The 14195-nt window shown below is 40.7% G+C and overlaps 1 protein-coding gene across 2 annotated transcripts in view; it reads right to left on the bottom strand.

The window, feature by feature from the left end:
* Nucleotides 1-8456: 8456 nt before the first annotated feature.
* The window catches only part of URB2 (URB2 ribosome biogenesis homolog), a 29747-nt gene continuing 24008 nt past the window's right edge, over nt 8457-14195 (bottom strand). For both annotated transcript variants that reach the window (XM_039332873.1, XM_039332872.1), the window contains one exon: nt 8457-9742. In XM_039332873.1, the coding sequence (XP_039188807.1) occupies nt 9545-9742 (198 nt within the window). In that variant the 3' untranslated portion in view covers nt 8457-9544. The remainder of the gene's footprint in view (nt 9743-14195) is intronic.

Raw genomic sequence — 14195 nt, forward strand, 5'->3', positions numbered from 1 at the left:
AATACTACAGTTCCCATCCACTTATATCATCTCCTACAAAGTCTCTCCTACAAAGTTTCTCTCATCTCTTGCTCTTTTTCAACCCTATTGCCCATCCCTCATCAAATTCTTGTTCTTCTGAGACTTAGTTTTTGAGAACCTTCCTTTATTTTTTTTAGCAATCCTCCAAGTTGACATTTTTCTATAAGATGCATAAGCTGATTATTTTCCAGGGGGGGAAAAAACCCTTCCATTTCTATAGCCTGTTTTTAACGGCTCCATCTTTTGAACATTTCCATTCATGATTTGCACAAATGTATGCTGCAAGATACATAATACAAATGGGAATGAAATTACTTTTTTTTGTCTTGATTGCTGATGCCCATATGTCCATGAAGTAACTCAAAAATGCTATTTAATGTTTAGTGTTTAAGATAGTCAGTAATGGAGCTAAGTTTCTGGATTCTCTGTTATCGTTTTGGCAAATGGGTGTATATATTAACAGGAATGGAGTGTGTTTTCCAAATAATTTGTCTCCAATTCAGAATATTACAGATATGCAGCCAGCTGCTGATCAAGACACCAGCAAATTTCTGTAACTTCTCTTCAGTTTGCTTTCAATAACATTCCTGCTGATTGCTATGCAGTTTTCAAATCAACTGGTTTGGAGATAAATATACTGTACCATCCCCTTTATGGATTACTGCCTTGTCGTGGCGAAGGGGCTTGCGTAACTCAATGAAGCTATAAGCTATGCCATGCAGGGCCAACCAAGACGGACAGGTTATAGCAGAGAGTTCTGACAAAATGTGATCCATTGGAGAAGGAAATGGCAAACCACTCCAGTATCTTTGCCATGAAAACCCCATGGACAGTACTAAAAGGAAAAAAGATATGACGCTGGAAGATGAGCCCCTCAGGTCGGAAGGTGTCCAATATGCTACTGGGGAAGAGCAGAGGGCTAGTACTAGTAGCGCCAGAAAGAATGAAGCGACTGGGCCAAAGCTGAAAGGACGCTCAGCTGTGGATATATCTGGTGGTGAAAGGAAAGTCCGATGCTGTAAAGATTTTTTCTCCATAGGAACCTGGAATGTAAGATCCATGAATCAAGGCAAGCTAGACGTAGTCAAAAAAGAGATGACAAGACTGAACATCGACATCTTAGGAATCAGCGAACTAAAATGGATAGGAATGGGTGAATTTAACTCAGATGACCATCAGGTATACTACTGTGGGCAAGAATCCCTCAGAAGAAATGGAGTAGCCTTCATAGTCAATAAAAGAATAGGAAAAGCAATACTGGGATACAATCCCCAAAATGACAGAATGATCTCAATTCGAATCCAAGGCAAACCATTCAATATCACAGTAGTCCAAATCTATGCCCCAACCACTGGTGCTGAAGAGGATGAAATTGACCGGTTCTATGAAGCCCTACAGCACCTTATAGAATTAACACCAAAAAATGATGTCCTTATCATCATGGGGGATTGGAATGCTAAGGTAGGAAGCCAAAAGATAACCAGAATAACAGGCAAGTTTGGCCTTGGAGTACAAAATGAAGCAGGGCACAGGCTAATAGAATTTTGTCAAGAGAATACGATGGTCATAACAAACACTCTTTTCCAACAACCCAAGAGACGGCTCTACACATGGACATCACCAGACGGTCAACATAGAAATCAGATTGACTATGTGCTCTGCAGCCAAAGATGGAGAAGCTCTATACAGTCAGTAAAAACAAGACCAGGAGCTGACTGTGGCTCAGATCATGAGCTTCTCATTGCAAAATTTAGGCTTAAATTGAAAAAAGTAGGGAAAAGCACTAGGCCACTCAGGTATGAACTAAATCATATTCCTGATGAATATACAGTAGAGGTGACAAATAGATTTAAGGAACTGGATCTGATAGACAGAGTGCCTGAAGAACTATGGATGGAAGTTCGCAACATTGTACAAGAGGTAGCAACTAAAACCATCCCAAAGAAAAAGAAATGCAAGAAAGCAAAATGGCTGTCTGAGGAAGCTTTGCAAATAGCTGAGGAAAGAAGGGAAGCGAAAGGCAAAGGAGAAAGAGAAAGATACACCCAATTGAATACAGAATTCCAGAGAATAGCTAGAAGAGATAAGAATACCTTCTTAAATGAACAGTGCAAAGAAATAGAAGAAAACAACAGAATAGGGAGGACCAGAGATCTCTTCAAGAAAATTGGAGATATGAAGGGAACGTTTCATGCAAAGATGGGCATGATAAAGGACCAAAATGGCAGAGACCTAACAGAGGCAGAAGAGATTAAGAAGAGATGGCAAAACTACACAGAAGAACTATACAAGAATGAGCTTAACATCCCAGATAACCACAATGAGATGGTCACTGACCTCGAACCAGACATCCTAGAATGTGAAGTGAAATGGGCCTTAGAAAATCTGAGCAACAACAAAGCTAGTGGAGGTGACAGTATTCCAGCTGAGCTATTCAAAATCTTAAAAGACGATGCAGTAAAAGTGCTACACTCAATTTGCCAGCAAATTTGGAAAACTCAACAGTGGCCACAGGATTGGAAAAGGTCAGTTTACATTCCAATTCCAAAGAAAGGCAATGCCAAAGAATGTTCAAACTATCGCACCATTGCACTCATTTCACATGCTAGTAAAGTTATGCTTAAAATCCTACAAGCTAGACTCCAGCAGTATGTGGATCGAGAACTACCAGAAGTACAGGCAGGATTTCGAAGAGGCAGAGGAACTAGAGATCAAATTGCCAACATACGCTGGATCATGGAGAAAGCTAGGGAGTTCCAGAAAAACATCTACTTCTGCTTCATTGACTATGCAAAAGCCTTTGATTGTGTGGATCACAACAAATTGTGGCAAGTTCTTAAAGAGATGGGAGTACCAGACCATCTCATTTGTCTCTGAGAAACCTATATGCGGGTCAAGAAGCAACAGTGAGAACCGAACACGGAACCACTGATTGGTTCAAAATTGGAAAAGGAGTCCGGCAAGCTGTATACTGTCACCCTGCCTATTTAACTTATATGCAGAGCACATCATGAGAAAGGCAGGGCTAGATGAATCAAAAGTTGGAATTAAGATTGCCGGGAGAAATATCAACAACCTAAGATATGCAGATGATACCACTCTAATGGCAGAAAGTGAAGAGGAACTAAAGAGCCTCTTGATGCGGGTGAAGAAGGAGAGTGCAAAAGTTGGCTTGAAACTCAACATTAAGAAAACCAAAATCATGGCATCCGGCCCTCTCAATTCCTGGCAAATAGATGGGGAAGAAATGGAGGTAGTGACAGATTTTATTTTTCTGGGCTCAAAGATCACCTCAGATGGGGACTGCAGCCAAGAAATTAAAAGACGCTTGCTCCTGGGGAGGAAAGCTATGGCAAATCTAAACAGCATTCTAAAAAGCAGAGACATCACCCTGCCAACAAAAGTGCGTATAGTCCAGGCCATGGTTTTCCCAGTTGCAATGTATGGCTGTGAAAGTTGGACCATAAGAAAGGCTGAGCGCAAAAGAATTGAGGCCTTTGAACTATGGTGCTGGAGAAGACTCCTGCGAGTCCCTTGGACTGCAAGGCGTTCAAACCGGTCAGTCCTAGAAGAGATCAACCCCGACTGCTCTTTAGAAGGCCAGATCCTGAAGTTGAAACTCAAGTACTTTGGCCACCTAATGAGAAGGAAGGATTCACTGGAGAAGAGCCTAATGCTGGGAAAGATTGAGGGCAATAGAAGAAGGGGACGACAGAGAATGAGATGGCTGGATGGAGTCACTGAAGCAGTAGGTGTGAACTTAAATGGACTCCAGAAGATGGTAGAGGACAGGAAGACCTGGAGGAACATTGTCCATGGGGTCGCGACGGGTCGGACATGACTTCGCAATTAACAACAACATACTGTACCATAATATAGAAATATGAATTTCTTTCTCTTGATGGAACCTTTAATATTTACTGTGTTATCCAATCAATCAGGTTTTTGTTTGATGAATTTCTTCAGGTTTTGGATTTGTCTTGGTTTCTTTCCAGTGTTTTTGTCTCCTTTTCAGATTTAAAAAGCTCCTAGTTTTACTTTAACCCAGACCACAAAATATTGCATTATTGTATTGCTGATCAAAATACAATTAGCCAATAATAAGGTGGTGGGTTATTTTTGTTTGTCTTTGTTTCTTTTCTTGCATGCATTCCCGTGGGATACATATGAAGTCTTCTCATCATTGTGCTAGGCTATTAAATAACAAATTATCAAAGTTGAGAATGTCAGACTATGGAAATGAGCTAATAGCTGTTCTCATCTGCATACATCTCTTTGGAAAATGCTTACACAGCCTTAAAAGACCTCAGAGAAGGTTTAGGTAGCTGAAATAATAAATGGGAGGATTAATGTGTGCACAAGGAAAAGGATGTAGATTTCACTGTACAGTATTTTAAGGGAAAAAACACACAGAAGTGGGGCCATTTCAAAGCTTTTGGGGGGGTGGGAGTGCTCAATAAGACTGATCTCAGATACTCTAGTGAGGTGGCACCCCAGCATAAATAAAATCAAAGATTTCTCTTATTTGATACTGATCAAATATTTTTGGTAGCTAAGGCAGAAAAGGCCTCCCAGAGGAATTACAGATTAAATTACAGATTAAAACGGAGTAGTACCCATCATTCAAAATACCCCAAATCAGCTGCTTTTGCCCAGTATGAGAGTCAGTTTGGTGGAGTGGTAAAGGCATCAGGCTAGAAACCAGGAGACAGTGAGTTCTAGTCCCATCCTAAACACAAAGCCAGCTGGGTGATCTTGAGTCAGTCACTCTCTCTCAGACTCTAGGGCGGGGGTAGGCAACCTTGGCTCTTTTATGACTGGTGGATTTCAACTCCCAGAATAGTGAGCATGTAAATCAAAGCCCACTCCTTTTATACATATGGCAACTTCACACATATTTACAAAATGGACAGGGACTTTATCACAATGCTGTGCTTGCTAGCTTGCAGATTAAGACAAGCCCTTTGTGGATGTCCATAACCATAAGATTAGAATTGGATTTGCATCGTATGCAAATTATATTTTCATCCTAGACTTGTACATTACTGACAGACTTCCACTTGAAGTAGCTAATGTGAACACGTTCAGCAGCATTTAATCTTGTCCCATAGTTCTCTTTTACCACAGCTAAGCGAAGATGGAGCAATTCTAACCAGAATTTGAAACCAAAGTCAATTATTGGTTTCAAATGTATTTATTTACTTAGTAAGATGGTATAATCTCTAAAGGTCTCTTTAGCAATATAATAAACCATAACAGCAAGATTAAAATGTCCATGATACAAATATAAAGATGAGAACTAAGGCTCTGAGGAACCATATAAAAGCAAAACCAATAAAAACAAAACAAAAAGGCAATGATGACATTTCGCTGAAGTTCAGATCCCTCCAGATGAGGATTGTTTTAACAGACTTTTAAAGGTCTGCCATAGAAGGAGTCAGTCAACTAACTGTTAGATGATGTCTATCTCCAACATCTAGTCAGAGCTGTAGAAATTTCTTGGATGAGAAGCAAAACGTCTTCAAAGGAAAACAAGAAAGTCCAGTTGCCTCGTAAAAAAGCATATCTGGGGATATTTTACATCCTACTTTCTTTGGGTATTCCACCAGGGCCCTTTTCTGGGGGATGACTTCCCTGCTGCCATTCACCAAGTGGCTAAAATGCCAAGAGAAAGCAGAGCCTGATCCTGCCCTGAGCATATATATCCATTCCTTTGCTGCATTTCTGCTTGTAATGAAATTATGGCTAGAAGGTGAATTTTTGACAACAACCCCCTCTTGTGACAAAAGGTTTTTACTGCAACAGGCTTCAGGGGATAATAAATATGTATGTCTGTTCTACAAAGGGAAGAAAAATGGCTTGTGTGCTTGTCTTCCTGCTTCCTGTTTTGGAGTTACTCATCCAAAGGCAAATTTAAAATTAGCATTTTTGTCCTTCAGGATGAAACTGACAAGATTTGGGAGCTTAATCCTAGAAAATTCAATATTGCTTATAAGTCCCATTGTCATGCTGGTTGGTGCTAATATGTGTCACCATTTCAAATAGCAGAAGGCACCAGATTGCCTGCCCAGGTTTCAGCTTTATTTGCAGAAGTTCTTCAACAGTTTCTCCTAGGCATAACTGAAAATGGAGGAGAATTAAAGATGGACATTCTGCTTATGCTATGCTGCTAAAATGTGGCTCTTCCTGTGGATAAAAATGAAATTTATCATGCATTGATTATATGCCATCAAGTTGGTATTGATTCTTAGTGATAACACAGCTAGATATACTCCATAATGTTTTGCCTTCAGTCTAGTCCTTTGGATTATCCAAACAGCTACCCATCAACACTGCAATCAAATCTAGCTACCTTATATCATACCATGCATATAGGTACACACATAGTGTAAGAAACAGCATTTTTTTTTTCTTTTGCCAAGCTCCATATTCCACTGATGTGCACAAAAGCCAGACTTCCCACCTGTGCGTTCATACACTATGTGAAATGAGCCAACTTGTGCTAGGCTTTTCAGTGTAAAAAAAAAGCAAACTTTGTTGAATTAGGGTTTATTTATGTTTGAAGCTCCAAAGCTAGTTATTAATTCTACTAAAAGCTCAACACAAATTTGCTGGATTATATGCCTCAAGTGAGAGCATGCTGGATTTTAGGGTTTTATGACCTCACATTCTCATGTTTTTTCAATGGTTAGATAGGCGTTATCTTGAATAGTCCAAGAGCAACTAAGATGATCAAAGGCCTGGAGACCAAAACATACGAAGAATGGCTGCAGGACTTGGGTTTGGCTAGTCTAAAGTAAAGAAGAAACAGGGGAGAGATGATAGCAGTATTCCAGTATTTGAGGCGTTGCCACAAAAAAGAGGGGGTCACTTTATTCTCTAAAGCACCAGAGGGCAGGACAAGAAACAATGGTTGGAAACCGACCAAAGAGAGAAGCAACCGGCAATTAAGGAGAAACTTCCTGATAGTGAGGACAATCAACCAGTGGAACAGCTTCCCTTCAGAAATCGTGGGCGCTCCATCACTGGAGTTTTTTAAGAAGAGGCTGAACAATCACCTGAGATGGCATAGGTTCTCCTGCTTAAGCAGGGGGCTGGACTAGAAGACCTCCAAGGTCCCTTCCAGCTCTATTCTATTCTAATCTATGTCCAATCTCTTCTTAAACACTTCCAGTGTTGGAGCATTCACAGCTTCTGGAGGCAGGTTGTTCCACTGATTAATTGTTCTAACTGTCAGGAAGTTTCTCCTTAGTTCTAGTTCTATAAATAAGTATTCCTCAATAAACAATATAAAGGTTAAAAGTGAGGAAATCTTAGTTTCCTGCCCTGAAAGAATGAGGCAGCAAACATACTGAAGAAAGACAATGATCTTGAAGGACAAGGAAGATCCACTAACAAGGCAACAGATAAAACTTCAGTCCAGGCCAAGAAAGAAATTTGTGAAAACAGTTCAGACAAGCCTCCCTTAGACTTAACGACTGTTCATCTAATGACAGTTTGAATTAACAACGGCCTTGGAAAGGACGCTTTACAACCTGTAAAACATCATGTATTCCATCATAAAATGTCACACACATTCCCCTCATGGTCACGTCATTTGTGATCTGGGCACTTGGCAATTCGCACTCACAACCGGTTGCCAAGCGTGCAGCAAACGTATGATCACCATTTGCAATCTTCCGTGTCAGGTTCACCAGAAAGTCAATGCTTGGATTTTGTCAGGGTGGATTTGCAGCCCAAGTCTGCAGCTTGTGCTCTACCCCCCCCACCCCCACCCCCTGCTCCCAGGCACTCTGCATTCTTTATCTTACTGCTTCCTACCTTAACATCTTGCTTGGGTTTTGGCAGGGAGGATTTTCAGCCCATGTGGAGAGACTTGTCTGCACCACCACGCCCAACTTGCATGTGGCCTGCACTGGGCCTCTCAGGGTCACCCCCAAATTTCTGAGGACTCCAACACTACTTCCATAGGACTCTGTCCACTTAATGACCCACAAGACTGCTTAACAACCACAACCAGGAATGCCAGGATTGTGATCATTGAGTGAAGCAGCCATGTCGTATCTCACTTAACAACTATTCCACTAAATGACTGAGATTCAGGTCCCAGTGATGGTCATAAGCTGAGGACTACCAATAATTCTGAAGATAAAAGGAGGAAGAAAGATATATAGTACATTCTGACTTACAAAGTTCTATTATTAGCTATAGTAATACTACTACTATAGTAATACTAGTACCGTTATAGTAATACTAATTACTATAGTTCCAGTAAAAGTACAGGTAGTCCTTGACTTACAACCACAATTGAGCCAAAAATTTCTGTTACTAAGTGACATGGTTGTTAAGTTTTGCCCCATTTTACAACCTTTCTTGCCACAGTTATTAATCACTGTCATTGTTAAGTTAGTAACCCGGTTGTTAAGTGAATCTGGCTTCCCCATTGCTTGCCAGAAAGCCGCCAAAGGTGATCACATGATCCTGGGACACCGCAACCATGATAAATACATGCCAGTTGCCAAGCATCTGGATTTTGATCACATGACCATGGGGACACAGCAATGGCTTTATGCAAAACGGCCGTAAGCCACTTTTTTCAGTGCCATTGTAATCTTGAATAGTCACTAAATGAATAGTTGTAACTCAAGGACTACCTATCTAGTGTCTATTTCTTTGTCTAGTTTACTGATAGGGCTGACAGCAGAAAAGTTTGAAGTCTTCATAAATTCTGAATTACTACCTTTGCTTTCTCAGAAACTGTCAATTATTTCACATGGCTGTTGTTTCCTAGAGTACAATAAAAATATAGTTTCTAGGGGTGTTTATCCCTGTCTCAATGGGACTCTGATAACATGACAATTTGACAGGCCAATAACAGAACACACATTTTGTAGAAATTTTTTAAAATGTTATATGTCTTGTAAAGGTGGCTCTAATACACCCTCCAAATATGTACTAGTTTCCTTCAAATGCCTCATTTCCAGCTACCTCTTCGCTGTGCAGGTAAGAAATGATGTGATTTATAGCATCTGGAAGCATCAGGTTAGGAAAAATCTGGTTTAAGGATACAGAAGAGAAACAGCTCCATCTTTTTTCTTTTCTTTTTTTTTAAAAAGCTAGTTAAATTTAATGGTTATCAATATTTTAAAGGTATAAGATAAACGTGTTCAGCCAAACTATCCTGGCAAAAGAAAAGTTTGGAACTCATTATCCCTTATTGCAAAAAGGGAAAAAATGATGTTCATTCATAGCTCAAAATTCTGGGCCATTAATACATATTTTTTCTCTACAGTCCTTGCTATGTACAAGTATTTAATACAATTTCTTTCAGAAATGTCAGCGTGTAACCCTGGAAAAGCAGAGGTTTATTCAAATTACCAACGCGGAGAAAATATGCCGTACAGCCTTGCTTCCAGGCATATGGTTTTCTCATTCCAAATCAAATGATTTAACACCGAAGAAAAGCAGGTTTCATCCCATCCAGATGGAGACTCTTCACCCAGATCTCAAAAGACTAATTAGTTCATGCTTTGTACTTTTCATCCCCTTGCTTTAAAGCTTTGTAATAATGAGTATAATCGCGATAGAGTTCCTTGAAAACTTCTCTCACACCTGCTGGTAGAGAGATAGTTAAGAATTTGATGTCCCGTTCCTTGCAGCGATCTATGATGTGATAGATCCCTTCTGTTAGATGTTTCTTTACAGCTGGATGCAAAGTCACCTAGAAGGAATATAAATGGGTTTATTAAAACTTGTTACCAGTGATTAATGACACACATACACTCTCATTAGGAAAATCACTGAAGAGAATCACTCATTTATTATCCCACTTGCATTAAGACTGTGGAGGTATAAAGACTCCAACCTTAAAACATACAGGAGGAAAAGATCTATGTGGTTTCTTTACCAAACGGTAGCCTATTTTTATTGTCAGTATGTATTTTTATTCCTCTGTGTATATAATGAACAACTTCATTATTTAGCAGCCAAAAATGCATAACAAAAATAAATACCGCTATAGGAATGTCTGGGTGTATTTGTTCTCCTTTGAGAAGACTGCCACACTCAGATACGAAAGCACTTTTTTCTTTCAATTTTATCAGTTTATACCAGAGAGAATGGCAGAAATGTCCACGTCAAAAGTACAAACAGTAAAAAAAAAAAATGTAATAGAAGAGATAAAGCAACAGTAAAACATATACAGGCATAGAAAGGTAGTCCTCAACTTAACGTTATGTTACAATGGCACTGAAAAAAGTGACTTATGCCCATTTTTTATACTTACGACTGTTGCAGATGCCCATGGCCTCATGATCAAAATTCAGACGCTTGGCAAATGACTCATATTTATGACGGTTTCAGTGTGCCGAGGTCATTTGCAACCTCTCATAAGCAAATGGGGAAGCCAAATTCATTTAACAACTTTGTTACTAAATTAACAACTGCAGTGATTCACTTAACAACTGTAGCAAGAAAGGTCATAAAATTGGGCAAAATTCACTTAATAAATGTCTCACTTAGCAAAATAAATGTTGGCTCAGTTGTGGTCGTAATTAGAGGACTACCTGTACAATAATCAAATGGTTCAGTGATTGAGGATAAAATGTGCCCTAGATATATTACAGATAGACAGGAAGTAGATCAGGATCTTAGTAGTTGATCCCTGGATGATGTCAGATCCCACAGCTGAGAAATTTTGGAAAAAATTACCATGGACTCTTATGAGCAAGTCAGTCTGCATTGAGTCAATTACAATACTACATTCAAAACTCAAACAAATTTTAAGTTAAGCAAAATTTTTATTAAAAAAGACAACAATCAAGATACTAAAACCTACCTGACCAATGTTCATTTTTTTTCATATGGATTAATGTTATGTGGATTACTTAATGTAACACTGAATAACATACATTAAATAGGAACACTGCCATGCTCTTTCAAAAGCATAGTTTTGCAGCATTCAGGATTGTTTTACAAAGATTTGCAGACTATTGAGCAATAATGCATCCAAGTATATACTGTCCAGGAATTGATTACTTCCAGAACCGACCTCATTTTTTGGGGGGAGGGGGCTTTTTATATATATAAATGTAACTTTGAAAGCAACCATTAATTGCTGGGTTTCTCACACAGGAAAGATAAAAGCCCTTATCATTCTACTCAAATCATCAAGAATTTACCAAGCACTCTGCCCCCTCAGCTGTTAATTCTCCTCTCTAGAGACTTAGGGGAGGAAGAATCTGCAATGTATCGTTTATGAACAAAATCTCGTTATCCATTCCCAGATGTCTAGCTTGAAACCAAGCTATTCAGTTGGCTCCTCATTTGTCTACCGAAGGACTCCTTCTAGGTAGTTATATTGGGTCCACCACATTTTGTTGGATTAATTTTGGATTGGGAAAAAATATTCCCCAAACTGCGGTTGCACTCGTGGTTAGCAATTATCTGGGAAAGAATCCTACTAAGTACTTATCTAAGTCTACCAAATTCAATCAAGCTTTTTTTTTGGGGGGGGGGGAACACTCTTTCCAGTATTAGTAATACTCACCCCCTTTTATCTTCATCTGCTCAACTGAGAAATTCATTATATATTTCTTTGTAATCCAAAATTTTCTTATGCAGTCCAAAAAATTTTAACGGTAACATCACCAAAGCTAAAGACAACTCTGGGAATCAAACCTGCTCTACATGACTCCTGGTTATTCCTTTTGAATTTCAGGACCGGAGGCGCCATCTGAGTAAAATGCCAGCAACATTTTCCTGCTGTGGCTTTCTCAAGAGGCAATCTTGCTATTTTTACCACCAAAAGTATTCCCTCCTTCCATGTGCCCAAACCCCAGATTAGTCTCATGCTGCCAGACATGCCATACTAACTTCCTAGGAACAGAAATTAAAGAAAGGGTTGTCATTTGTATTAACACTTTTTCTTCTCTTCTTCAGGCAAGTAATAAAATGTTTTTCTGATGAATTAAATTTCTAATTGCTATGACAGCACAGTGGGAAAAAAGAAGAATGTCAGTATAACATCCGAGGTAGCTGTGTTTGAACCTATTCATACTGTGAAAATGGTCCATTTTTCTCACAATTTTTAACAAAGTGGTATCATCCATGTTAACATAAAACCAGCTTTAAAACCAACATAATGTTGTGCAAGGATCCTGCTGTTAGAGTCTTCAAGCTGCCTGCAGGAAAGCTCAAATGGATTTACCTGGAGTTTTTTAAAAGCTTTTAAAAAAGTAAACTAAAATTTTGCATGAATTATTTTAGTAAACTAAAATTTTGCATGAACTAGTTTTACTACTAAAGTCTAATTGATAATGCAGGTAAGGTAGAATGCATTTAATTTCTTTATCTAGAATAGCGAAACCGCCCCCCCCCCAACCTTTTGGGCACCAGGAACTGGTTCTATGGAGAGAGGTTTTTCCACAGACTGTGGGGGGGAGAGATGGTTTTGTATGCTGCCTGCATCCCGCGGATGGAGTTTTTCTTGTTTGCCTGGCCCAATCTCTGGCATGCCATGGACTGGTCCCGGTCCACAGACTGGGGCTTGGGGATCCCTGATCTGGATTGGTCTGAATGCATTGGTTTGCCTGCTTTATATAAGCATTACAATAATAAAAGGGAAGTATTAGTAATGCTGAGAAACAAGAAAAAGACAGATTTACAATACAAGGCCTCTAAAAGAAGTGCAAAGAGCCAACTCTTGCATGCTCGATTTTTTAACTAGTGTTTATGCTGTAAAATCTCATTTATTTTCCAGTTCTTTTTTATTTATATAATTATATTGATATTTATATTTTATATATTACATATATTTTACATCTTTTATAAAATATATCTCACATGTTTCTTTTACATTTGGTCCAGGCTGCCTGATGAACCAATTCATCCCTCTAGGACAGCGGTTCTCAAGCTGTGGGTCGCAACCCTTTTGGGGGTCGAACAACGCTTTCACAGGGGTCGCCTAAGACCATCGGAAAACACATATTTCCGATGGTCTTAGGAACCGAGACACTAGTGAGAATTTCTGCTCAAAGCTAGCTTCGCCAGCCAGCTCGGGCAGAGAGGAATGCAGCCGCCTCAGCAGCATGGCGGGGCTGCGCTACCCATCGCAGAGCAGCTACTGCCGCATCACCACGGCTATAAACCTCCTGCTCGGCGTCTTTCAGGTCCTGTTGCCTGGCTTCCATCTGGGAGAAGCGCAGGGCCAAGGTAAAAAAAAAAAAGCCTGGCGAAATACTCCCGAGGGGTAGCGTTGATCTGTAGCGGGAGGTAAGGGGGGCGGGTGGGTGGGTGAGTGGGGATCGACCAGAAGGGAACTGGGTCTGATAAGGGCGAAGGTTGAGTGAGGTTTTCCCCCTCGCCCCTCTCTCCGCCTCCCTTTGTGCAGCGGCATCTCTGGCTGCTGCTTTCCCAGTCGCCGAGAAAGGGGAAAAAAAAGAGCCGTGAGCGAGTTCCCCTTTCTGCCTCGTTGTTTAAAGCTTTTTTTTTAAACGACCTCGGCGCTTGTTTGCACGAGCTTGTGGCAGATCAGTAAATAAAGGGGTGGGGGAGCCAAACCATCCAAGGCGTTTGCACCCTGAACGTGTGGACGCTGCTTTCATGACTTGACACCCCCCCTCTCTCTTTCCGCCCTGCTCGGGCAATGCGTTGCTGCTGCTGCTGCTGGCTGAGCTGAGCTGCAGCACCGAGCCGGTCCCCACGCCTCCTGGTTGCCCAGCTGCGCTCTGCCCCCGGCTGCCCTCCGCGCCACGCCAGAGCCTCCCCCGCGCTGCCCGGCCCGCCTCCCTCGCCATCGGAGGGCATCTGTGTGTGTCTCCAGACCTTACTGGACTACCATCCCCAGTAACCCTAAAAAGCACTGTGGAAGAGTGGGGAATGCCGGGAGTTGCAGTTCATCACCATCTGAAAAAACATGACTCTCCAAAGATCCTTCCTTCCTTCCTTCCTTCCTTCCTTCCTTCCTTCCTTCCTTCCTTCCTTCCATCTCCTTCCCTTCTCCTTCAATCTCTCCTTGCTTGCTTCCTTGCTTGCTTCCTTCCTTCCTTTCCCCCTCAATCTCCTTCCTTCTCCATCTCCTTTCTTTCCCCTTCAATCTTCCTTCCTTCCTTCCATCTCCATCCCTTCCCCTTCAATCTCTCTCCTCCCTCCCTTCCTTCTTTTCCCCTTCAATC

Source organism: Crotalus tigris, unplaced genomic scaffold, assembly GCF_016545835.1.
Source record: "Crotalus tigris isolate CLP2741 ecotype Arizona unplaced genomic scaffold, ASM1654583v1 scf7180000024467.898045, whole genome shotgun sequence".
Classification (NCBI taxonomy): Eukaryota; Metazoa; Chordata; class Lepidosauria; order Squamata; family Viperidae; genus Crotalus; species Crotalus tigris.